The 26,634-nt window shown below is 43.0% G+C and overlaps 1 protein-coding gene across 1 annotated transcript in view; it reads right to left on the reverse strand.

Annotated features, from left to right (window-relative positions):
- The window catches only part of SLC36A4 (solute carrier family 36 member 4), a gene marked incomplete in the record, with an annotated part of 1,257,367 nt that overhangs the window by 628,947 nt on the left and 601,786 nt on the right, over positions 1-26,634 (reverse strand). The window contains 1 exon segment of the mRNA XM_044072201.1: positions 4,302-4,390. Coding sequence (XP_043928136.1) covers positions 4,302-4,390 — 89 coding nt within the window.

A 26,634-nucleotide genomic window follows, 5' to 3' on the forward strand; every position in this document is an offset into this window, starting at 1 on the left:
AAATCTGGAAAGAAGAAAACAATCCCTTTAAGACCATGACAGACTATTACACACTGCTACTGCAGCATATTTGTCTACTGCTAGAGAACAAATGGAAAGAGCACAAGAAACTCAACAGTGAGCATACAGTACAAATGCTCATATTAGAGTTTCAGGTGAGTGAAAAAACGTTTGCTAACTTGCATCGCAGAAAATAAAACACTTATGTGGCAAGGGCCTTTTGAAATGATCAAATAAATCAAGTAAATTATAAAATGAGCCAAACTAGAAAAAAAAAGAATCCAAACAGATGCAACATATAAATATGGTGAAGCCCTAGAAAGAGAATGAGGTTTCTGTAGTGAGTAGGAGCACTGAAGAAATTAAAAACTCCACAGCATATCCTGAAGTAAAGATAACAGAGGCATTCTCAGTACTTCAAAGACAGGATATTCTAAGATCTGGTCTGCAGAAAAGGGATTTATGTTCAGAACTGCCTGGCAAAATATTCAGACTTCCCTGGTGCAAAAGTAAATCTAAAACTTTACAGAATACCAGAGTCTCAGTGACAAGCAATAAAGAAGGAAATACTGAAGATGCTTAAGCTGGGGATCATACAAGAATCAGAGAATGATTGGCATAGCCTCACTAACGTGGATCCCAAGCCTGCTGGAATTGTAAGATTTTAAAATTACTTTTCAAAACTGATTAGTATATCCAAATGGGACTCCTACTCCATTCTTAGAGTGTATGAATTTATAAAAAAGTTTGGTAAGGATAGATGTCAGTCCACAATGGATCTGACTGCAGGATATTGGCAAATCCCTTTAACTCTGTCAGCTAAGGAGAAATACAGCATTCCTCACAACTGAAGGTATTTTCATTATAAAGTTTTGCTGTTTGGACTTCATGGTGCACTAGCACAGTTTCAGTGGCATATGAATAGATTCTTGGATCTCACAACAGGCATGCAACAGCTTTATTCATTCATTTATTTTATTTTACATTTGTTAAATGAGTAAGGGAACTGATCTGAAGACTGATTTCAGCCATAACCTGGGTCCTAAGGCATGAATAACATAAATAGAGACAATAATAACAAGACAATGAAGTAATGTACAAAATCATAAATACTAAGATTTACAGAAAGGGTACAACTGAGAAGTGTAGGAAAAGCTAGTAAAAATCAATACACACAAAAATTCAAGTAATAAAGAAATAAAATGCATACTGCTGCTCATCTACTGGCCAGATGTAATATAAAGAAAAAAATAACTGGTTAACTATACAAATGCTTAAGCAATTCATTAATAACAAAGTACAATTATCATTAACTATAAATACAAAACCTATACTGAAAATTTTGGATTTTATTTTGGATTGATAGAGATGTGATTTAAAATAAGTCTTGTTTAGCAACAATGTATAGGATTTTAAGAGCTGCATTCATTGCCTTTGATTCATTTTATTGGGATTACTCAACAAAAATTAAGAATGAAACTTTTTCAGAAATTAATAAAAAATAGCTTTGAGGTCTATAAGTAACACCACCTCATTACTTAATATACTAGAGAATTTTTACATGGAAGTTTTTGCATAGAAAATGTTTAACACCACATAAAAATGCTATGATTTATAAAAAAGAGAAAACTGATGTTGGAGATGTGGTGAGGTATTAGAGGTAAACTGGCTTCACATGGTTATAGAGTGTAAAGTGATTGTTCCATTTTGGATAGAATTTAGAAATTTTGTTAAAGCATTGTAGTCAGGCAATTGTGATATTACAAATTCCTTGATTTTGTTTAATGCCCCAGTTCCAGATTCACATACCAAAAACACAAGTGCCTTTCTTTTTGGTTCATTCTGGCCCTTGCCAGAAAAATCATCACAATAAATTGGAAAAGTAAAACTAACCCCTTTTTTACTGAATTTATCTGCTTGCAAAAAGCGTATGCAATAAGGAATTACAAAATGTGTATAACAGAACATCAACTATCACCCATAAACATTTATCTTGGTTAAAACTGAGAGACTTACTGGAAAAGTATTAATGGTTTTGTTCAATGTTAATTTTTGTTATGGATGCTTTATATAGTTTTAGTTGTTTATGTTATGTATTATAAAATTCATGTTGTAATGTTACACTGATCTAAAATTAAATAAAAACTTTGCAAAAAAAATTCAAGTAATATCATTTTCTGAAATTAACACAGCACAGCTAAGATTAGCCTACAAAGTAGGAGACTAAATGGCATATAACGGGAAGAAGAGCACAGTGTGCAGCCTGTGAGTCATGCGTGATGAATCTTGTGAATGATGACTGGCATGAGAATGAATAGCTATAAACAAAAGCAGAATTATAACGAGAACCTGATTAGAAGATAAACAATGGGTAAATGGACATGTTCACCAGTGGGCAAAGATAAAAGTCTAAAATTTGTACAGACAGCACTACAAATAACATAGTAAATGGGACATAAGGGATGCAAGACATGCAGTTATCATGACAAAGGATGTTGTGAATATTTATTATTTTTTTCTGAAGACTGAGAAAACATCTTGCCAATGTCCAAGGTGTTCTAGATTCCATAAAACAAGCTGGTTGAAGACCTTACCCAGCAATATCTAAACTGGACATGACTAAAGGCCTGTGTTTGGGCTACATAACAGGAAGGGGACTAGTGGAACCCCAGACAGAACCCCAGATAGAAAGGTGGATGTCATACTTTCCACCAAAAGGCATGTCAAGACCTTTTTGGGGATGGCTATGGACTACAATAAATTTATGTCAAACTTTACCACTACAGCATGTTCTCTGACTTATTTTACCAAGGTGAATGAGACAATGAATATCAAATGGATAAACAGACAGACCAGCCATTCAAGAAACTGAAGAGTAAGTTGTGTTCTGAAACCACCATGTTAGTCCCAGATTCTCCAATCAGTTCACAGTGCTCATGGATGCCTTTGAAGTAGACTTAGGCACACGACTGGCACAAGTTGTTGAAGGGGACAAACAACCAAGCTGCTATATAAAACAGAAATTATGTAACTCTGTGCAGAGGTATTCAATGATGCAGCGAGAGTGTTTGGCTAATAAATGTTAGCCATCTACCCTCCAAGTCCTCTTAAGACTGGATTTCTTTTAACTTTCTGTTTATACCTATTTTGCTAAGAACAGCATGTTTTTGCTTACCTCCCTTGTTAAAAAATCCACAACGAATCTTGAAAAAAGTGATGTGTAAGAGGGCTAAATCCACACTGAATCTTGAAAAAAGTGATGTGTAAGAGGGATTCTGTGACTACTGTTGAACTGAAATACAACAGTGTATATATATATATATATATATATATATATATATATATATATATATATATATATATATCTACACACACACACAAACACGCACAGATACACACAAGTATGTGTGTGTGTGTGTGTGTGTGTGTGTGTGTGTGTGTGTGTGTGTGTGTGTGTGTGTGTGTGTGTGTGTGTGTGTGTGTGTGTGTATACTTATTCTTGCAGCCCAACTGCACAGCTGTCTGTGATTCAGAGGATGGCTTTCCATGCAAATTCTCTGTGCATCACCCAACAAGTCTGACTCGATCTCTGTCTTCCGAGACATCCGGTGACATGCAAATCATAAACAAAGGCTGAGAAGAGGACTGTCTGTATGTGAACTGTCTAAATACTGAGTTTTTATTGTTTGTTTGGTTTTACTGTTAACTCTTCTTCTGCAATGTTTCTCTGTACATTTGTTCCAAGACCATTTAAGAAACATCTGATTCTGCATTTATGTATTGTATGCTTTTTGAATATTCATGTTATTTGCTTTTGTTTCTGTACTTTCAGATTATGACTATAAAGGGCTTTCAGAACTGCCCACCTACTGGGTCACCAAGTAGAAAATAAATCATAAATTGTGCACATTATCCTGCAACTCACTGCTCTGCCCTGACTGTGATATGTGCAGCAAATTAATGGAATGCTGTTAGAAACATCTATAGGCAATGTGCCAGAAGTGATGCAATTTTGTAAAAAAAAAGGAACTGTCCAGAAAGAAATCACAGTAAAGTGAGGCAACTTCAAGGTGGCAATGCCCTTAAGAAATCTGAAATAAAAACATGATATGAACTTACTCCTTATGCCTGCTCATGACAGAGGGTTTGTTTCTCTAAGTAGTTATTCCACATCTTTCAATATATTTTTCATTAATTTTATGATACCTACACAGACTAGACATAGAACAAAAAAAATAATAATAGAGTATAACCATACATGTCACTGCGGAAAAAAAATTAAGGTTATGCAGTGCACTCACCTCTGACAAAGATAATGACTGCAGCGTACTAAGATATGCATACAGTGGATTGCCACAATTCCCATCAGGGTAAGACTGACTGGTCCCAGCTGTAAAACAAGTTACAACAGATAAAAATGCACGATTCATTTTAGACTACAAGTTAATTGTTAAGGCTGTGGAAAATGGTACAAGTAGCAAAGTTCTATAAAGTAAATATATAAGAGCATGCACCCTGTCAGTAAATCTTCAAGATAGACTCTTGAAACAAGTTGCACCAATCATCATCAGTCTTCATGTTATACCACATTAAATCCTGCATAGCCATACTCAGAGACATGATGTCCCCTCCCCAACATTACCCCAGTGGACTGCAATGGTAGTCACTGTAACTGCATTAAGTATGTTCACTATGAAGGACTAAAGTTCATTACCTCGATTGTATTTTCTGCAATGAAATAAGACACTCAACAGGAAGGTTTATTACATCATAAATCTATTTCCTTATAATCCTTTGTTATAACCATCTGCAAGGATATGAAGAACAAAAAATATGGTTATGCTCTAATGAGGTCAGAGAATATGAAAAGGTGACCTCCATCAGCTGTCACTGCCACAGAATGTCAGATATGGTTAGAACTCACACACCTTTACTATTTCAACATGTAAGGATCCCTGCAGTAGTTCATACCAGTGGGACAGAATTCCATGCATGATAAAACCCTACCTCAGAAAAGACGGGCTGAAGTAAGTAAATGTGTAGGTCAGCTGTCCTTCAACACAGCCCTACTACAACTGGCTTTATTTCAAGAATAAAAATACCAGCTAAAGTATACCAGAATACAGATGGAAGAACCATGCCCCAAGATTTAGAAAAATGAATTCTGCACCTGAGCAAATGCTACCAGACAGATGCTAAGATATGTGATGCAGATCAAATGATATTGTCAATTAACTAGCAGAACTCTTTAAGGCCCAAGCAGCAACTAATTAAGAAACCTGCTTACAGTAAAGATAGGCTCAGCAGTGAGAGAGTGATTTCAGCAAATGTGGCTAGAAACATCACAAAAACAAATGGTGATCAACAGCATGCACCAGCCTTTGTGCACACAGGCAGTGTTTTCCAGTGTTACAATAATGGCTGGAAACTATAGCAAGTGGCAATGTTTATACACAATTTCATTGTTTTAAATGGGGAGTAAATGGTGTATGGTAAAGAAAGAAAAGGAGGGAAGATCAATCAGAGGACCATACACAAGGACACAGGGAAGGTAAAGTAGGAGTCAGGTGGTGGGAGAAAGGGTATACTTTTTTTTTGAGGGACAGGCAGTCATTTTATTCAATTTCTGGGAAGGATGTAAGGGGAAGGAAGAGGATGGAAGGATGGTACAGTTATGAGAGCAGGTACATACAAACAAAAACCAACAAGAAATATACAAAGGGTTGGGTTTGACAGTGGAATTACTGGCATACAGACAGCAGAATGATATGTTGTGATGGAGATGATTGGTCAATAAACATGGGGTGGGAGGTGATACACAAAGAAGGGAAACACTAGGATGGGAGATAGGTTAGGCATCCCACTCCTGACACCATGTTGCTAGGGCTGAAACCATGAAAAGGTCAGTCATTACTACCCTCCCCACTAAGCCCTGCCTGAAGGTGATGGAAGTCCTAGGCAGCAGTATGACTCAAAAGCGCATAATTATTTCTCCAGGTGATAAGGTGGGCATCAAACCACTGGTCCACCATCTCTGCCAACTCCAGCCAGATGCCAAAATGTGATTCCCACAAAGTGCTGCCAGAACAACAGCACTCACATCTGCTGAATGACTGCCAGAGGCCACTGTTGATGCCCACAAATCAGCCCTCACATTTCCAATGGGGAGTTAGCCATGGAGGCAGATGGTGTACTGGCAAGGCAGGGGCCAGTGGCGTGGTGGGGACCTATGTCTTGCTTCTGGCACAGTCATGGCAGATGATACAGAAAATAGTATAAATGGATAAAAAAATAAAACGACAAATATTAAATAAAATATAAAAAGAGGATAGCAAAAAAAGAGAGTAGAAAGGTAAAGGGAAAAGACAAAAATGACACTAGTACTATGAATGTTTAACATGACCAGTCATACTGGTATCTACTAGTATAGTACACAGCTGCTGCATATGCTACTAAGCCAGCTCAGAATGTCCTTCTTATATGCATAAACTCAAATGTCCCTATTGTATGATGTGTGGGCAGGTGTGCAATGTTGCTGTCCACAGGGTCTGGTGGGGTGCGGGGGAGGCTATGGTGAAAGAATGGGGATGTTGAATGTAATACACCATGGTTGAGTGTGGGGTTATGGCCCTGTGGACATAACGTAAAGGACATAGTCAAAGAAAGACATGGCATTTGTGAGAGCAGGGGGCTAAAGTAGACTAGCGGTATTAAATACTTGGGTCTTACATTATGTGGTGCCTATGATTCCACTATGGAAGATAATTTGAAATCTTTGTAGAGTAAAGTAGAGAATCTACTTGTGACACCCCTACACTGGCACAGTAATCAAGGAGCCTCAATCCTCACCGCTAGCACCAGTGAGGGACGTACACATTGGATGACAAGTGCACACACAGTAAAGTACAATTTCCCTTAAAGAGCACACTGAGATCACAGTCAGTCTGGGGCTGTTTTTTCCCTCTCCCTCCAGATCCCCAGTAAAACTCCCCACTGGCACAGCTTATAGGGTTAGGATCTCAGCCGAGCAGTCAAGCTAAAACCTCCACCACCCTTTCTCTCCAACCAGTGCTTCGTGTCTATGCCCAAGTAGCTGACACACACACACACAAACACACACTTTGAGATCTGGTTTATATACAAACACACACACACTCCTGGGAAAGGCTGGGACAGGTTTAGTAGCTATGCCCCATTCTGCCCAGACTAAAAGGTAGTTATCACTGCCACCAACCAGCTCTTTATCAGCTACTATAAGGCCCTTACAAAGGGTGGCCAATTCTACTGTGTAATGTTACTATTATCCAAATGGTTAAGCGTGACCATGACTTTCAAGGCTATTTAGGAGTAGCCTATACAGTGTCACCAAATACATATGCAAGTACCCTAAGAGCTTAAATATCTCTAAACCAACCAGTCACAATTAAAAGGTTTAAATATATTTAATAATAAATAATAAAAGAACAAGACAATATCAAACAACCCAACACAGTGACTATAGAGTTCAGAATCACAGGAAATATTTTAAAACATTGCAGGACAGTCTCAAATAAATACAGAAAACATCTAAACTAATCTTTACTATATTTCTCTCTATATCTAGGAGAAATCACTTTTCCCTAGCTACTTACTATTAGCAAGATGCAGGCAGAAGTACTGATGAGTGGGATGTTTCTACATGCAAAGACAAATACAAAATACATAGTCTCACTCTCTGAGATAGTTTTTAAATTAATAATATACATTACTGCTGGGTTAGTCAGGAAGACATCACTATTTGTCACCTGGCTTCAGTTCCCAGGCTAATAGATACCAACAGAAATTTTTAACATCTCTATGTAAGAAGTACATATCTGTCAGAAACTTTCTTAGAACTGGAAGTCATAAAACAATTAACACTTAACATTTGAAACCTAGTAATCATTTCTGTTTCAAGATAATAGAAAAAAACTTTTAGCTCTAGACATCCCGTCTCCTTGCTGCAGTGAAACAAAATCATAAAACACTTCACTTTTCAACTTATTTTCTTGAGGGTTTGCAAGTTAACTCTGTATGGTCCAGCGTCTACCATGAAACACACACATTTGCACAGGCACATAGTCCATATACATTTCTGCTCTTTTCCAGTAGGGTACAGTCCAATTACATTCTTGAAGCTTAGTACATAAGAAGTTATGTACCTACCATAACATTCCATGTTAGTTGTCTTCATCTCGCCTTCCTTCTTGCTGTTTGGGTTCGGAGCCAATCCTCGGCTCCGACTCAGCCATCTTCAATAGCTCGAGAGCTGTTTACTGGCTCGAGGCTACCCCTTATCCCATGATGCCTAGCGAAAGCTACCCAGATCTCATTTGTAATAGCTAATCCCAGACATAAGTTGAGAAAAACAGTTTATCTAAAAACTGGTTGTTCAATACATCTAATTATAGAATAGGTTACGAAAAACCTGGCCAGAAGAACAATAAGCAAAAAAAAACTCAGCCAGTGAAAAAGTACAGTTTTGTACCTACCATAAATGTAGATGTTCAAAGATCCACATTGCTGCAGTCCTTACACTTGGGTAGTCCGCTGTCCTCGGTCGGCCCGAATATCAAAGTATAAGGCTGACGTCGGTCAAGGCGCATTTGACTGACATCAGGACGTCAGGGTACAAATGCGCATGACCGACGTCATATCCTCAGTCTTTTCTTGCCCCAGATGTCAGAAGACCCTAGAAATAAAGGCCAAAACCAAAAGACAGCAAACCAACAACCAACCATCCTAGCACTAAAAATATGTACAATACATACAATATACACCCTATTCACAACCCAACCCACACAACCGCCTCTAACTACAGAGGGGAAGGAGGGAGGAGGGTATTGACTGCAGCAATGTGGATCTTCGAACATCTACATTTATGGTAGGTACAAAACTGTACTATGTTCTTCATCTCACATTGCTGCAGTCCTTACACTTGGGTAGAATCCCAAAGCAGAGGTAAGGGAGGATGGCCAAACTATAAGGAAGCAGGAGCTGCCAAAATGCCCTGTAAAACAGCAGTGGCAAAACCAGCCCTGGATTTAGAGTAAAGTGGTAGGTGATAATGCCTAGAGAAAGTATGCACTGAACTCCAAGTAGCTGCCTCCAAAATATCTTAGTTGCCACCCCCCTCAAAAAAGCTGTCGAAGTGGCAGTAGCCCTAGTGGAATGAGGCCTAATCCCAGCTGGGATTTCCTTGCCATGATGGGAATAACAGAAAGCAATGCAAAACCCAATCCACTTAGAAATAGTTTGTTTTGACACAGGCTTGCCCTGAGAACTCAAAGCAAAAGAAACAAATAACTGCTGAGACTGCCTGAACCCTTTAGTTCTGTCCAAATAATACCGCAACTGCCTGTGTACATCTAAAGTGTGCAAAATCTTTTCCCCTTTATTTTGGGGGTTTGCATAAAAAGTTGGCAAATGAATAGTTTGGTTTAAAGCCACACTAGAAACCACTTTAGGCATAAAGGAAGGATTAGTACGTAAAGATACCCTATCCTTATGGAAAATTAAGAAAGGCTCAACCGCCATAAGGGCCTGCAACTTAGAAACCCTTCTTGCAGAGGTAATAGCCAACAAAAAAGCAGTCTTCCATGATAAAAACTTTAATTCAGTAGTAGCTGCAGGCTCAAAAGGTTGTAGAGTGAGTTTCTCCAACACAAAATTGAGATCCCAAGCAGGAGTAGGAGCTCTTCGTGGGGGTCTTATATCCTTTGCCCCTCTAAGAAATTGCTTGAACAAAGGATGAGAAAACAATGGTGGGTCACAATCATAGTGAGTCAAATTGCTGCAGCATGAACCTTAATAGAAGAGAAGGACAAACCTTTGTCCAGTAACTCAGTAAGATATTGAAGAGCCACACTCAAATTAGGCTCAGAAACATCAAAATCCTTTGCTGCACTCCAAAATAAAAATCTCTTCCATTTATCTGACACTTTCCTTGTACTAGGCCGTCTAGCTTCCAAAATAACATTCAAAACTTGCTGTGGAAGTGGAGGCCCACTATGGTTCAAGACAGAATATGCCAGGCTGTTAGGTGCAGAGAGTGAAGCTTGACATTGAGCAAATGACTGTCCTCCTGAGACAACAGGTGTGGAATCAAGGCAAAGGCCATGGAGGTTTCCGCACCAGGCTTCTCAGTAATGGGTACCAATGCTGTCGAGGCCAATCTGGAGCTATCAAAATCATCCTTGGCTTGTCTTGTCTGGCCTTTAGTAGTACCTTTGGGAGGAGAGGCAGAGGCGGAAAGGCATACACATGAAGATTGCTCCAATTGAAAGAAAGAGCATCCACTTTCCAAGCTGTGGGATGAAACCTTTTGTGCAAAACTTTGGCAGCTGGTGGTTTAGTGGAGAAGCGAACAGATCTATGTCTGGAGTTCCCATGACACTGTCAATTTCTGAAATACATGAGGATCCAATTTCCACTGTGGGGATCCATAATTTGTCTGCTCAACACATCTGCTAAGGAGTTCTGTGCTCCGCAGAAACCTTGCCTGAAGATTTAGCTGTAAACTGAGAGCAGTCTCCCACAAAATCATTGCTTGCCTGCATAGGGATAAGAATGTGTTCCGCCTTGCTTGTTGATGTACCACATGACAGTTGTGTTGTCTGTTAGAATCAACACCTGCCCTGGAAGAAGTAAATCCTTGAAAGCTATTAATGCAAACTGGACTGCTAACATCTCTTTCAAGTTGATATGTAGATGTTGTAGTCTGGCAGGCCACTTGTCTTGTATCCACTTTCCATTCAGATGAGCTCCCAAGCTTTGTCTGAGGCATCTGTCGTTAGAATCTGACTCGCCTCTGGCCGGGTCACAGACAGTCCCTTGTTTAGGTGACATTCCTGAGCCCACCACAAAAATTCCTTTTGAATGCAAGGTATTATTTGAATGACAGTGTCCAAATCCTGGCAGTGCTGTGTCCATACATTTTGAGATACCATTGTAGCTTCCTCATATGCAGTTTGGCATTGGGAAGCACCAGAATACAAGATGCCATGAACCCCAAGGCTTGAAGGACTGTCCTTGCAGTCAGCCTGGACTGATGAGACAACTGATGAAAGTAAAGGGAAAGATTCTTTTGTTTGTCCGGGGTCAAAAAGGCCATCTGGGATGCTGTATTCAGTCTCACACCCAGAAAGCACATGTCCTGAGAGGGTACTAGACTGGACTTTATTTCGCTCACAGAATACCCCAGGCATCTTAGCACTGCTATCACATAATCCAAATGATGAAGAAGCTCGTCCCTTCCTTGAGCCAGAATCAGGCAATCGTCCAAATAAGGATAGATCTGTATTCCTTTTAACCTGAGGAAAGCTATCACTGGAGCCAGAACTTTCGTGAAAACTCTGGGTGCAGTAGATAAGCCAAAGGGCAATGCAGAGAACTGATAATGAGAAGTCCCAGCTCGAAAACGCAGATACTTCCTGCAACTCAGTCTGATAGGAACATGAAGATAAGCCTCCTTGAGATCCAAAGTTACCATCCAATGATCTTTGCCCAGCAGAGGTAAAAGCTGCTGTAACGCCAACATTTTGAACTTGGGAATGTCCAGATAAGTGTTGAGGATAGATAAGTCCAAAATTGGTCTCCACGTGTTCCCTTTCTTTGGTACTAGGAACAGGCGAGAATAAAATCCTAGGCCCACTTCTGGCATAGGGACCGGCTGAATGGCCCCTATTTGGAGTAACAGAGAAATTTGCTTGTGAGCCTCTATTCTTTGTGGAGGAGGAACGTCTGGCATGCCTTTGAAAGGAGGCAGGGTATGGAAATAAAACCTGTAACCGTGGTGAATGATATCCAATACCCATCTGTCTTGGGTAATTAAACTCCAATTTTCTTTGAAAAGTGCCAACCTTCCTCCCAAAGGTGCTGCCAGACGAGAAGGTTCTGGCAGCTGAAAAGGTAGGTCATTGGGTCTGTTTACGAAAGGACTGACCCCTGCCCTCACCAAGACTGTGCAGGAGAACTCCTGTTCTAGGCCTGAAAGAGCCCTGAGCTCTGCCCCTACCACGTCTAGATCTACCCCTAGACTGGGAATCATGAGAAGGATACGTCCACCCCTTAGTAGGCCAATTTCTACTAAACTTTGGAGGCTGAACCTGCAAAAAATCTTTAACAGTCTGCATAGACTTAGCCTTGTCTTCCATTTTCTTTAAAACTGTCTCAACAGGAGAACCAAACAACACATCCGATTGTAAAGGAGCATCTAAAATCCTTGTTTTAACATGGTCAGATAAATTCTGATCCCTCAGCCAGGCGTGCCTGCGAAGAACTGACCCAGTGGCAGCCACCCTAGACGAGGCCTGTACAGCATCAAAACCACATTGCAAAGAATGCTTACCCACCTGTTCAGAAACATGCACTAAATCTTGCAACTCTTTACAATCAATACCTTCCGCTAGAGCATCAACCTTAGACTTCAATTGTGAAAGGAGATAGTTTTGGTATTTCAACATGTGAAACTGGCAATTCAAAGCCCTCATAGCTAGAGTGGAAGAAGTATAAACTTTCTTTCCCCATCTATCCAAAGCCCTGGCCTCTTTATCTGAAGGAACCGGATTCTTGACAACAGAAGCCTTAACACCTTTAGGCCCCTGACTAACAGTTTCTGGGTCTGCCCTAGGACTGTTAAAAAGATACTTATGAGCTTCAGGCACCCTGTAATACCTATCCGGTTTAACAGGAGCAGGAGGCAAAGAATCAGGATTAAGAGAAGCCTCTGTAAAAACATGTTCCACCACATCCTAAAAAGTAGATATAGCCAAAGGACTATGCTGGGGTAAAACAAAATTCCCTAAGCCTTTTCCTGGAATCAGAGAAGTCCTGACCTTCCCACTTAAAAATGCTCCCTCATGGAATGAAGAGTTTCTGAAAAGAAAAATCCTCAGGAGGAGAAGCAGAAGGAGTAGAATCATCCACATCAGAATCAGAATAAGGAGAATACTCCTGCAAGTCTTCAGCAAGACTCTGAAACATCCAAGCCTGCTCAAAACTCCTAGCTCAGGCTCCACCCTAGGTCTCTTATCAGGAGGGGGCAAATAACCCCTAATCAAAGTAATCAAATCTTCTGCCATTTTAAGCATATGCTTCTTGGGCACAGTTCCTGAAGAACTAGGGGTGACACCAACTGAAGCTAAACCTGGCCTGCCTCTGGGAGAAGCCTTGGCAACAGTAGGAGAGGGCCTAACCACCTTAGGAAGGAGGGGAGTATAGTAACCTGAGAAGCCCCTTCAGCCTGACCTGCCTCCTGAGAGGCCACATCCTGCAATAACAAAGTCTCTCCCTGGGATCCCAAAGAAACCTCTGGTGGAACCACCGCCCACCGACACCTCTAAAGAACCGCGTCCGTACGGACGGTTCTTCCAGCCTAGGCTTAACTGCTTTGTCCTTGCGCTTCGAAGAAGGGCGCCGGAGCATCCGACGGCATTTTATAATTGCACCGCTCAAGACTAACCTGGCACAATCTAACCTTCTTTATAGTGCGCTTATTGAATCTAGCACAAGAGCGACACCCAACAACGCCGTGCTCAGGCCCTAAACAAGGAATACACAAAGTATGATAGTCTCTATGCGGTATCTGTTTCCCACAAGAAATACAATTATTCACTTTTTCTGACATCCGTAAACCACTGAGGCAAGAAAAACTAAAATATTCCCCAACGGGTACTTAGCCAACTTTGACTCGGTCTGAAACTCCGAATCGAAAAATTTCAGAACGCCAACCGGCACTTGCAATGCTGCTTCTGCATCGGACCATGCGGCAAAAAAGACTGAGGATATGACGTCGGTCATGCGCATTTGTACCCTGACGTCCTGATGTCAGTCAAATGCGCCTTGACCGACGTCAGCCTTATACTTTGATATTCGGGCCGACCGAGGACAGCGGACTACCCAAGTGTAAGGACTGCAGCAATGTGAGATGAAGAACATCAAAAACTCCTCTCAGTCCACTAGGCCAGGGGAAGGAGGGAGGGACGCAAGGAAGGAAGGCGAGAAGACAACTAACATGGAACGTTATGGTAGGTACATAACTTCTTTATGTTAAGTTGTCTATCTCGCCTTTGTTCTTGCTGTTTGGGACTGCGTCCCTAGCACCTAACATCCTGGGTGGCTCATTGGAACAGACTCTTCAGAACAGTGGAACTAAAGTTAGCTATGCTCCGGGAGACCATATCCACCTTGTAGTAAGATATAAAGGTATGAGGACTTGCCCACGTGGCAGCTGCGCAGATTGAATCTATGGGCAACCTAGACTGAAAAGCTATGGAGATGGCTAATGCCCTGGTAGAATGACCTTTTGGTTTAGCTGGAAACTCTTTATTCCGTAACTGGTAAACGGAGGTAATATTATTAGATAACCATCTGGATAAGGTCACCTTGGAAACTGGGAGGCCTTGTTTATTGAAGGCATAAGAGAGAAATAACTGGTCTGACTTCCTTAGTTCTTTAGTTCTATGAAGGTAAAACATAATGGTCTATGAACATCCAGTAGGTGGAGCTTGTATTCTGCCTTGTTGCTGTGATTGGGAAAGAACACCGGGAGATCTATGGACTGATTTAAATTGTTCTCTGAGCAAACTTTAGGAAGAAAGGCTGGATTGGTCCTCAGAGAATCTCTGTCCTTGTGAAACACCAGGTAAGGAGGGCGAACACATAGTGCTTGAAGTTATGAGACACGCCTAGCTGAAGTGATAGCAACCAGAAAAAGTGTCTTCCAAGACAGAAAAGTACAGTTTTGTACCTACCATAAATGTAGATGTTCGAGGATCCACATTGCTGTAGTCATAACCTGTGGGTAGTCCGCTGTCCTCGGTCGGCCCGAATACCAAAGTGTTAGGCTGGCGTTGGTCATGGTCGCTCAGAGCTGACGTCAGTACGCAGTAGTACTTAAGCGCATGACCGACGCCATATCCTCAGTCTTTCTTGCCCCAGATGTCAGAAGGCCTAAAAAGGAAAGGCCACAGCAAAAATAGAAAGTACCCAACAACCAACAACCCCAAACTATAGAGGGGAAGGAGGGAGGGAGAATTGGACTGCAGCAATGTGGATCCTCGAACATCTACATTTATGGTAGGTAGAAAACTGTACTATGTTCTTCGTCTCACATTGCTGCAGTCATAACCTGTGGGTAGAATCCCAAAGCAAAGGTAAAGGGCGGCTGGTAAACTAAAAAGCATTAGGAGCTGCTAACATGCCCTGTAAAACTGCAGTGGCAAACCCAGCCCTAGACTTGGAATAAAGAGGGAGATGGTAATGTTTAGTAAAAGTGTGCACTGAACTCCAAGTAGCTGCCTCCAAAATATCCTTAGTAGCTACCCCCCTTAAAAAGGCAGTAGATGTGGCAGTAGCCCTAGTGGAATGAGGTCTGATCCCAGCAGGAACATCCTTTCCACGATGAGAATAACAAAAAGCAATACAATGGCCAATCCACTTAGAAATAGTTTGCTTTGAAACAGCTTTCCCCTGTGAACCCAAAGCAAAAGAAATAAATAACTGTTGAGTCTGCCTGAACTCTTTAGTTCTGCTCAAATAATAGCGTAACTGCCTGTGAATATCCAAAGAATGCAAGACTTTTTCCCCTTTAGTTTGGGGATCAGCATAAAAAGTAGGCAAAAGAATAGACTGGTTTAAGGCCACATTAGAAATAACTTTAGGCATGAAAGTAGGGTTAGTACGTAAGGACACCCTATCCTTATGGAATATCAGGAAGGGTTCAACTGCCATGAGAGCCTGTAATTCAGATACCCTCCTAGCAGACGTAATGGCCAACAAAAAAGCAGTCTTCCAAGACAAAAATTTCAACTCAGACGTAGCTGCAGGTTCAAAAGGAGGTAAAGTAAGCTTTTCCAACACAAAATTGAGATCCCAGGAAGGAGTAGGAGCTCTACGTGGGGGTCTTATGTTTTTTGCCCCTCTAAGAAATTGTTTAAACAAAGGGTGAGAAAATAAAGGAGGGTCACAATTATAGTGAGCAGAAATGGCTGCAGCATGAACTTTCACGGAGGAAAAAGACAAACCCTTGTCTAGCAATTCAGTAAGGTACTGTAGTGTAAAACTCAAATTAGGCACTGAGACATCAAAGCTCTTTGCTGTTCTCCAAAGAAAAAATCTCCTCCATTTATCAGCATAAACTTTTCTAGTACTAGGCCGTCTGGCTTCCAAAATGACATTCAAAAACTGTGGAGGAAGCTGAGACCCCCCAGGGTCTAAAACAGAATACGCCAGGCTGTTAGATACAGGGACTGTACCCTGACATTGAGAAAATGATTGCTTGACTGGGACAACAGGTGAGGAATCGGTGGCAAAGGCCAAGGAGGCTCTTGAACTAAACTCCTCAGCAGAGGATACCAGTGCTGGCGTGGCCAATCTGGTGCTATTAGAATCATGCAAGGCTTGTCCTGCCTGACTTTCAAGAGTACCTTGGGAAGGAGAGGCAGAGGAGGGAAAGCATAGACGTGAAGGTTGTTCCAACTGAAAGATAGAGCATCCACTTTCCAAGCTTTTGGGTGAAACATCTTTGTGCAAAATTTTGGCAGTTGGAAATTTAGTGGAGAAGCGAACAGATCTATGTCTGGAGTTCCCCAAGCCACTGTCAACTGTTGGAATACGTGATGATCCAATTTCCACTCGTGGGGATCCACAATTTGTCTGCTCAATACATCTGCTAAGGAGTTCTGTGCTCCTGGCAGAAACCATGCTTGAAGAGTGATGTGCAAACTCAGAGCAGTCTCCCACAATATCATAGCTTGTCTGCAAAGAGGGTAAGAATGGGTTCCCCCTGCTTGTTGATGTACCACATGACTGTTGTGTTGTCTGTTTGAATCAACACCTGTCCTGGTTGAAGTAGGTCCTTGAAGGCCATCAGGGCAAATTGGACTGCTAACATCTCCTTCATGTTGATATGCAAATGCTGTAGTCTGGGAGGCCACGTATCTTGAATCCATTTCCCATTGAAGTGTGCTCCCCAAGCCAGGTCTGAGGCATCCGTCGTTAAGATCTGACTCGCCTCTGGTCGGGTCACAGAGAGTCCCTTGTTTAGGTGACATTCCTGAGCCCACCACAAGAATTCCTTCTGGATGCAAGGTATTATCTGAATGACAGTGTCCAAATCGTGGCAGTGTTGAGTCCATACACTTTTGAGATACCACTGTAGCTTCCTCATATGCAGTTTGGCATTGGGAAGTACCAGAATGCAAGATGCCATGAACCCCAAGGCTTGAAGGACTGTCCTTGCAGTCAGCCTGGACATTACTGATAATTGCTGGAAGTATAGGTGAAGATTTCTTTGTTTGTCCGGGGTCAAAAAAGCCATCTGAGAGGCTGTATTCAGTCTCACACCCAGAAAGCACATGTCTTGAGAGGGTACTAGACTGGACTTTGTTTCATTCACAGAATACCCTAGGCACCTTAAAACTGCCATTACATACTGTAGATGTTGAAGTAACTTGTCTTTGTCTTGAGCAAGAATCAGGCAATCGTCCAGATAAGGATAAATTTGTATTCCCTCAGTCTTAAGAAAGCTATTACAGGAGCCAGAACCTTTGTGAACACCCTGGGCAGTAGATAAACCAAAGGGCAATGCAGAGAACTGATAATGAGAAGTACCAGCCCGAAAACGCAGGAATCTCCTGCAGCTGGGCCTGAGAGGAATGTGAAGATAAGCCTCTTTGAGATCCAGAGTTACCATCCAGTGATCTTTGCCTAGCAGAGGCAGAAGTTGCTGTAATGTTAACATCTTGAACTTTGGAATGTCTAGGTATGTATTGAGAATGGACAAATCCAGAATTGGCCTCCAAGTGTTTCCTTTCTTTGGCACAAGGAATAGGCGAGAATAAAACCCTAGGCCTACTTCTGACGGAGGTACCACCTGGATTGCCCCCATCTCCAAAAGCAAAGAAATTTGTTCGTGAGCCTCCAGCCTTTGCTGAGGAGGTACATCTGGCATGCCTTTGAAAGGAGGAAAAGTGTGAAAATAAAACTTGTAGCCTTGATTTATTATGTCCAACACCCACTTGTCCTGGGTGACCAAATGCCAATTTTGTTTGAAAAGTGCCAACTTTCCTCCTAGAGGAGCTGCCAGACAGGAAGAATCTGGCAGCTGGAGATACAGGTCATTGGGTCTGTTTCCGAAAAGGCTGACCCCTGCCCTCACCAGAAGATTGTGCAGGAGAACTCCAAGTCCTAGGTCTGAAAGAACCCTGAGCGTGAGCCCTGCCCCTACCACGTCTAGACCTGCCCTTAGAGTGAAAATCCGAAGAAGGATAAGACCATACTCTTGCAGGCCAATTCCTGCTAAACTTAGGGGGCTGCACTTGCAAAAATTCCTTAACCGTCTGCATAGACTTAGCTTTGTCTTCCATCTTTTTCAAAACTGACTCCACAGGAGAACCAAAAAGAACTTCAGATTGAAGAGGAGCATCCAAAATTCGAGCTTTAACATGCTCTGACAAATTTTGATCCTTAAGCCAGGCATGTCTACGAATAACTGAACCAGTAGCAGCCACCCTGGAAGAAGCCTGAAGAGCATCGAAGCCACACTGCAAGGAATGCTTACCAACTTGATCTGAAGCATGAACTAAGTCCTGCAATTCCTTACACTCTATCCCCTCAAATAAAGCATCTACCTTAGATTTCAACTGACCTAACAGAAAGTTCTGATACTTCAGCATATGAAACTGGCAATTTAAAGCCCTCATAGCTAACGTGGAGGAGGTATACACTTTTTTACCCCACCTATCCAAAGCTCTAGGATCTATTTCCAGAGGAACTGGATTCTTAACTACAGAAGCCCTGACACCCTTAGGCCCTTGAATAATAGTTTCCGGGTCAGCTCTAGGACACTTATACAAATATTTATGTGCCTCTGGAACTCTGTAATACCTGTCTGGTTTGACAGGGGCAGGGGATAAAGAATCAGGATTAAGGGAAGCTTCAGAAAAAACATCCTGAACAACATCTAAAACAGGGGGAATAGCCAAAGGTCTATGTTGTGGCAAAAACAAAATTCCCTAAGCCTCTTACGAGAATCTGAAAAATCCTGACCTTCCCACTTGAAATGTTCCCTCATGGAGTGCAAGGTTTCAGAAAATGAAAAATCCTCTGGAGGAGAAGCAGAAGGACAGGAATCCTCTGCATCCGAATCAGAATAGGGAGGAAAATCCTGAATATCCTCAGCTAAGGACTCAGAGTAATCTGAGGAATGCTCCAATCCCTCTAAATCTGTCTCCACCCTAGGCCTCTTCTCTGGAGGGGGCATAGAACCCCTGATCAAAGAAATCAAATCCTCTGCCATTTTCAACATATGTTTTTTAGGAACAGAGCCCGAAGAACTAGGGCTGTGGCCTGTACCAGAAAGACCAGGTCTAGCCTTAGCAGGGCCTTTAGTGACAGAAGTAGAAGGCCTAATAACCTTTTGTAAGGATGGAACCACAGAAACTTGAGAAGCCCCCTCGGCCTGACCTAACTCCTGAGAGGCCAACTCCTGTAATAGTAAAGGTTCCCCCTGGGATTCAGCAGAGACCTCGGCTGGATCCACAGATTCAACCGTAGATTCCATAGAACCGGCGTCCGCAACGGACGACTCATCCGGTTTAGACTTTAAAGATTTATCTTTTTGCTTTTTTGCGGTAGCAGGAGTCGGAGGATCCGACGGCATGTTGTAGTTACACCGCTTACCGAAAACAAGCCTAGCACAGTCTAATCTGCGTTTTATGGTGCGCTTATTAAATCTAGCGCAAAAGCGACACCCGACTACGTCGTGCTCAGGCCCCAAGCAAGGAATACAGAGAGGGTGATAGTCCCTATGAGGTATCTGTTTCCCACAAGAAATACAATTATTAACTTTTTCTGACATCCGGATTAACTGAAGCAAGAAAAGACAAAAATATTCCCCAACGGGGTACTTAGCCCAACTTGGTCTTCGGTCTGAAACTCGAAAAATGAAAATTTCAGAACGCCGAACGGCACTTGCAAACGCTGCTTCTGCTTCGGACCACGCGGCAAGAAAGACTGAGGATATGGCGTCGGTCATGCGCTTAAGTACTACTGCGTACTGACGTCAGCTCTGAGCGACCATGACCGACGCCAGCCTAACACTTTGGTATTCGGGCCGACCGAGGACAGCGGACTACCCACAGGTTATGACTGCAGCAATGTGAGACGAAGAACATCTTAAGGGAACATGATGCTGCCGCTTCAAAAGGAGGCAAAATTAAAGAAGTTAAGACTAAATTAAGATCCCAAGGAGGAGGAGGATCTCTCACTGGAGGTCTAAGAAGAGATGTTCCTCTCAAAAAAGCCTTACAAAGCTTATGAGACATGATGTTAGAATTCAACAATCCGATATGAAAATTTGAAATGGCCGCTAAATGTACTCTAATAGTAGTGGAAGCAGCACCGGACTGAAAAAGTTGTGCTAGAAATTCAAGAATTTCATGGAATGGGGCTGAGAAAGGATCCACATTTTTAGACTCTGCCCAGTAAGAAAACAGTTTCCATTTACTAGCATACGTTCTTCTCATAGTAGACTTATGTGAGGAAACGATAATATCACGGACTAATGGGGAGATACCGGGAAGCCTGGCTAAGGTTGGAATTGGAGTAACCAAGCTGGAGTATCTGGAGGGATTGATGCAACCCGCCTGATTGATGAATCAGAAGATCTGGAATCGGGTCCAGAATCCAGGGCTGATCGACAAGGTAGGGGTGCAGGAACGGAAACCATATCTGTCAAGGCCAATAAGGGGCAAGGAGGATCATTTTGCAACCCATTGATTTTGCTTTCTGTATGAGTCTTGGTATTAGGGGAAATGGGGAAAAGCATAAAGGAGTCCCTGAGACCTAATCGTGGACTAGAGCGTCTCTGGGTATGTGACCTGGAAGTGGAAAAAGGGAGAAGTAGTTGCTGCATTTGCTGATGAGAGGGGTGGCAAACAGATCACAGCAAGGCTGTCCCCATTTGCGGAAGATAACATCTACAACTTCCTGATTCAGAGACCACTCGTAAGGCATGAGAATAGCTCTGCTGAGCCTGTACGCTATGACGTTGATCTCCCAGGGATGTGCGTCGCAATCAGAAAACGTTGGGAGGAAATCGCCCATTGCCACAGTCTGAGTGCCTCTCGACACAAGAGGTAGGACCTGGTTCCGCCCTGTTTGTTGATGTACCACACCACTGACAAGTTGTCTGTTTGAATTGCAATGGTCCCAGAAGAAAGAGAGTCTTGAAGGGTTTGCAACGCCAGAAGCACGGCTCTCATTTCTAAGACAGTGATATGCAGATGGTACTCGTGAGGTTGCCAAGTGCCTTGGACTGTCCTGCCCAGATAATGCCCCCCCACCCTATCAGGGAGGCGTCCATGGTCACTGTGGCTACCAGTGGAGGCTGTGAAAGGTCTGCCCTGAGACACTAGTGGGGAGTTCAGACAGGTGCCTTTTGCATGTTTCTGTAATTAGGATAATGTGAGACATGAGAAGCTCCAGAAAGGACCACTGTGTGAAAAGAAGCCACTGAAGAATTCTCATGTGGAAACGTGCTAATGGAACTAGAAGAATGGCAGCTGCCATAGAGCCCAGAGCTCGAAGGACATATCTGACTTAAATCCCTTTGCTCTGCATTAGGATTAACACTTGTTGACGAATTGTGGAAACTCTTTCCAGTGGTAATCTTGCAAACATCTTCCTTGTGTTTAATTCCACTCCTATGTAAGTGATAGACTGACAGGGCAACAAGGCAGATTTTTCGAAATTTATTGTGATGCCTACTTGAGTGTATGATGTGATTGTATAATCCCGCGCTTGTAAGAGTTGATGCCTGTTGGTAGCAGTGAGGAGCCAGTCGTCTAAATATGGAAACACCTGGAATCCTTGACGCCTCAAGTGAGCCGTGACCTACTGCCATTCACTTGGTGAACACCCTGGGGGCAGAGGTGAGACCAAAGGTCAGAGCTCTGAACTGGTAATGACTGGCCCCTACCCGGAAGCAAAGAAATCTCCTGGAGCATCTGTCCATCTTGATATGGTAGTACGCATCCTGAAGATCTATCGAGCAAATCCAATTGTCCTGACCCAGAAAGGGTAGAATGGACTGCAGCATGACCATCCAAAACTTCTCTCTTTGTACAGATTTGTTTAGTCTGCTGAGATCCAGAATCGGTCTCCAGTCCTCTGTCTTTTTTGGTGCCAAAAAGAATCTTGAGTAAGTTCCAGATCTGAGCTGGTCTGCGGGGACTTCCTGGCTGGCTCTTTTTTCTAGCAGTTTTGAAACATCTATGACTGCTTGCTCCCTCAGATTGGGTGGAACATCTGGAAGGGCCTTTTTTGACTATAAGGGGGATTGATGGAAGGGAATTTTGTAACCTCCGGATATAATTGAAAGTACCCATCTGTCTCTTGTTAAATTTTGCCAGGCTTTTGGGTACAGCGAAAGTCTTACCCCGACTGCCTCCAGAGGTGAGCAGCCGGGCAGTCCTTCAAGGATGTTGGAAGGGCTTGCCAGAGAAGGATTCTCTGTCACCCTGGTTCTGCGGACCCCCTCTGCCACGAGGGCGGTGTCTGTTATTGTTGTTTCCCCCTCTGTCTCTGGAGGAAAAATCACCACGTGTGTCAGGCAAGGATCCCTGGGATTTCCAGAACCACATCTTCCCACTCTTCTGACCCTTGCTGTAAGGTCTAGAGGGAGTGGAAAAATGGACTCCCAGAGCAGAGAGAGTCTTGCCTTCTTGCTCAAACCTGGTCAATGTGTCTTTCACCTGAGGCCCAAAGAGAAAGGAGCCGTCAAAGGAGCTGTCAAAGGGAGTATTGGTGAAGGACACTTGAAAGGGTTCCACAAACTGACACAGCTGCATCCAAATATGTCTGCTGAGGGCCACACCTGTGCCAGTGGCTCTGCTCGCTCCATCGGCTGCATAGGAAATCAGCCTCATGGAGGAGTTGACTATGGAATTAAGAGTCGCCAGCTGGGAAGTTACACTGGCTTGTACTCCCTCAGCTGTAGGATCTTGAAGGGCATCTCTAAGCTCTTTCAGGAGATCCCTTTGAAGACGAATAAAATGACAGATAGTTCAGGGACCTCATCGAGAAGGTCGCTGAAGCACACATTCGTTTTCCGTATCTGTCCATCGTCCAAGACTCTTTGTTATGGGGATGAACAGATGAAGAGGTTTCTGCTAAGTCTTTCTCTGTGGCTGCTGCTACCACCATGGCATCAACGGGCACACCTTTGGAAAGGAATTGCTTATCCTAGGGGGCTGTAATAAACTTGTTAGGTCTCCTCAGAGTTGAGCTGACCAAGCCTTTCGAGCCACCACAGACATGAGTGGGTCGAAAGGTAGAGAAACCCAGGAGGTGGAAGGTCAGGAACCAAATGCGTCCAGGAGTACAGACTCATCCTCGGTAGGGACTAGGGAAGTCCAGTTCCCCCTCTGCCTAAGCATTTCAAGGATGTCTGAAAAGGAAACATCTTCAGAGGAGGACCTCAGGGACCCTTCCAATTCATCTAAATCTGTATCTGAAGTGACAGACTCAGGGGAGTCAATGTGCTTCCTCTTGGACTTCTTCTGAGGGGGCTCCTCTGAGTGATCAGGGGAGGCCTCGGAGAAGAGGAAATACCCAATGGGGTGCCCTGGGGCATCGGTTCCCTACACTTGGAGTCTGGAGGAGGAGCAGAGGTTGGCACAGACACTATGGGGGACAGAGCTGATGGAGCTGGTAGTGGAACTGTTTCGGGGGACTGCACACTCCATATGACCTCAAAGGCGTCCTGACCTCGAGGCAGAGAAAGCTCCGGTTCTGAAGAAATAGGAATCTTTCTCTGCACCGAGGGTGACGGCTCAGAGGCCGATGTAGGAACCGAGCTCATCTGCGCCGAAGCTCCGAGTGGGAGAACGGGGTCGGCCAAGGGTCCGATGCCACTCCCCCCCCTCAGAACCGATGAGGGAGCCCTGGCATCCAGATTCCTCGATAGAAGGAACAGTCGAGGTAATCAAGAGTCGAAGTCAGAGCCGAAGGAGAGACGGTGATCGGAGCTGACGGTTCCAATACCCGCACACCAACGAACTCCGGCTCCGAACTCAATGGAGTTGGAGGAGGAATGGAAATAGAGGCGGTTGGAGCAGATACCTGTTGAGGTGGGCTGGATAGTAATTTATCTAGTGCCTGTGACTTGAGCAACATACTTAGTATCTCCACATCATGATCCGAAAGTCTAGAGGATCGAGAGGAGTGTGAAGAATGGTGGCTACGTTCACTTTGTAATAATGGTGACTGAGGCGCCAAGTGAATGGACTCTAAAGAAGGGGACCTCAGTTTCTTATGGCTCCGTGATGGCTCCGAAACATCTGATGGAGCCGACGAAGGAGTTGTCCTGTTGGTGCAAGCCAGAACCGACATACTCTATTGTTCCAGTACAGGAGTCGACTCCGAAGGTGGAGCCGACATTTTGACAGATTTAGGGGATTTCACTGGCTGAGAACTGTTTGCCAGTGAATCCTGAGGCTTCAATAAACCCCGAAGGATTCATTTGTTTTTGCGCTCCTGCAGGACCCTTGGACTAAAGACGTGACAAACAGAACAAGAGAGCTGCAGGTGAACAGCTCCCAAACAATAAACGCAACTAGTGTGCCCATCTGTCAGAGACATTTTCTGACAGCATGAGTCACACTTTTTGAAGCCAGAAACTTTCATATCCTTGGACATAACTCAACCACTACACACAATCCAAGTACTACAATACAGACAGACAAAAAAATGTCTACATTACTAAACGAACACAACAGATTTTTTTTTTTTTTTTTTTTATACAGTAACAAAAAAGGAAGGGAAGGAGAGCCTCTAAGTTAAACGGCTGTCCCAAGGGAGGGGGGGGAGGGGAGAACTCTCTAATTTAAATGAGTTCTTAAGAAAAAAAGGGACTGCAGAAAGAAGTGATGTCCACAAACAACACCCACAGAGAATAAAACTATAAGGGGAAGTATACTAGTTTTAAGAAGTTCAAACAAATATAATTATATAAAAGTATACAAGCCTGAGTCAGAAATGACACACCTCGTAGCTGAAGCGGCAAACGAGATCTGGGTAGCTTTCGCTAGGCATCATGGGATAAGGGGTAGCCTCGAGCCAGTAAACAGCTCTCGAGCTAGTGAAGATGGCCGAGTAGGAGCAAAGGATCAGCTCCGAACCCAAACAGCAAGAACGAAGGTGAGATAGACAACTTAACATCATACAGTTCAACACACACTTCTGCACCAGTAGTTTAATACACACACAACATATTGTTCTCTTACATTTGTGAGACAAGCCTATAGATCATATTAATATTCACAAATGACATATGATTATTAACAAAATTCCACATAGCTGAGCTGGCAGTGTCACATTTCTATATAAATCATATTAATATTTTCAAGTGACATATAATTATTTACAAAATTCAAGCAAGCTGGGCTGGCAGCATTTCGGTTTGTCACACTACTTCCCAAACTGCATAATTTTTCCTCCATTTTGGCAAGATTCAGGCAACCAAGATGATGAAACTGTCTCACATCCTTTACTTACTCCAGAACATACCCATCTCAGCAACACACAATAAGTTGGGTGCCATCCAAGGCATCATTAAATAATTAATTCATTCATTCATTTAAATTATGCTATCCTGGGAAAAGAAGGACTAAGAATAGCAGCCATTCACTCTAGCACCCCTAAAATGTTAGGTGGGTGGGGAATACTACATATAGAAAGCTATGCCATGGCCTTCCAGCTAAGCCAGCTCACAGATAAGAGATCTGGATGAAGTATTAAACCCAGGAAAAACAAATGAATGGCACCATCAATTGCAAATGGATGGAATTTGGCCTGAGGTCTCAGACCTGAGGACTATATCTGGACTCTTTCCAGGGTACCAAGATCAATACCACACTGTCTAGCAGACCGCTGAGTGGGGAAGGGACTTCTTAGGTGGTCCCAGTTAGCAGATGATTCGACAGAGAATATGTCGAAAAGTTTTGATGACCTTAGAAAGGAATTCCACATCTTGGAATCAGACTGGCTTGGCTATGTACAGCTTAAAGGCATATGGTCTTACATTCTTCCCTTACAGAGGAGGTTCAGAGCTTTTATGCCATAGCGAAAATGGAGAGATATCTGCAAAGGAAGAACAGGTACCAGTTATAGAGATATGTGGGTTAAAAGGGGGAGGCCCCCAAAAAATTGATAGAAACTAGATGTATAAAGTAGGAAGGTGTGCAATTGTCTTCATGATAGTGGGAATCAGTTTGGCAAGCCCCCTCCAAACTCAGAAAATGGCAGAAGCATTACAATCAACAGGTGCAAATCACATACAAGTGGTGCCTTATCCCATTGAAACTATGGTCTTCAGGAAGCTGGAAGATAATTGCTGGAGATGTGGTATGGGTTCAGCAGGCACCATTCACAGGTTCAGGGAATGCTCTAAAATAAAACTGCATTGGCCAACCCTATTTTATTTTTGCAGAATATCTTTGACGTTGAAATACCCTCATATTGGGACTTTTGGCTGCTATGAATTCACCCTAGCTGGTCCTCTGGAATCTCTCAGATACTGGACATGTTCTGGGCTTAAGCTTCTTTCTGCTA

This window comes from Protopterus annectens, chromosome 5.part0, assembly GCF_019279795.1.
Source record: "Protopterus annectens isolate FY-2018-M chromosome 5.part0, PAN1.0, whole genome shotgun sequence".
Taxonomy (NCBI): Eukaryota; Metazoa; Chordata; order Ceratodontiformes; family Protopteridae; genus Protopterus; species Protopterus annectens.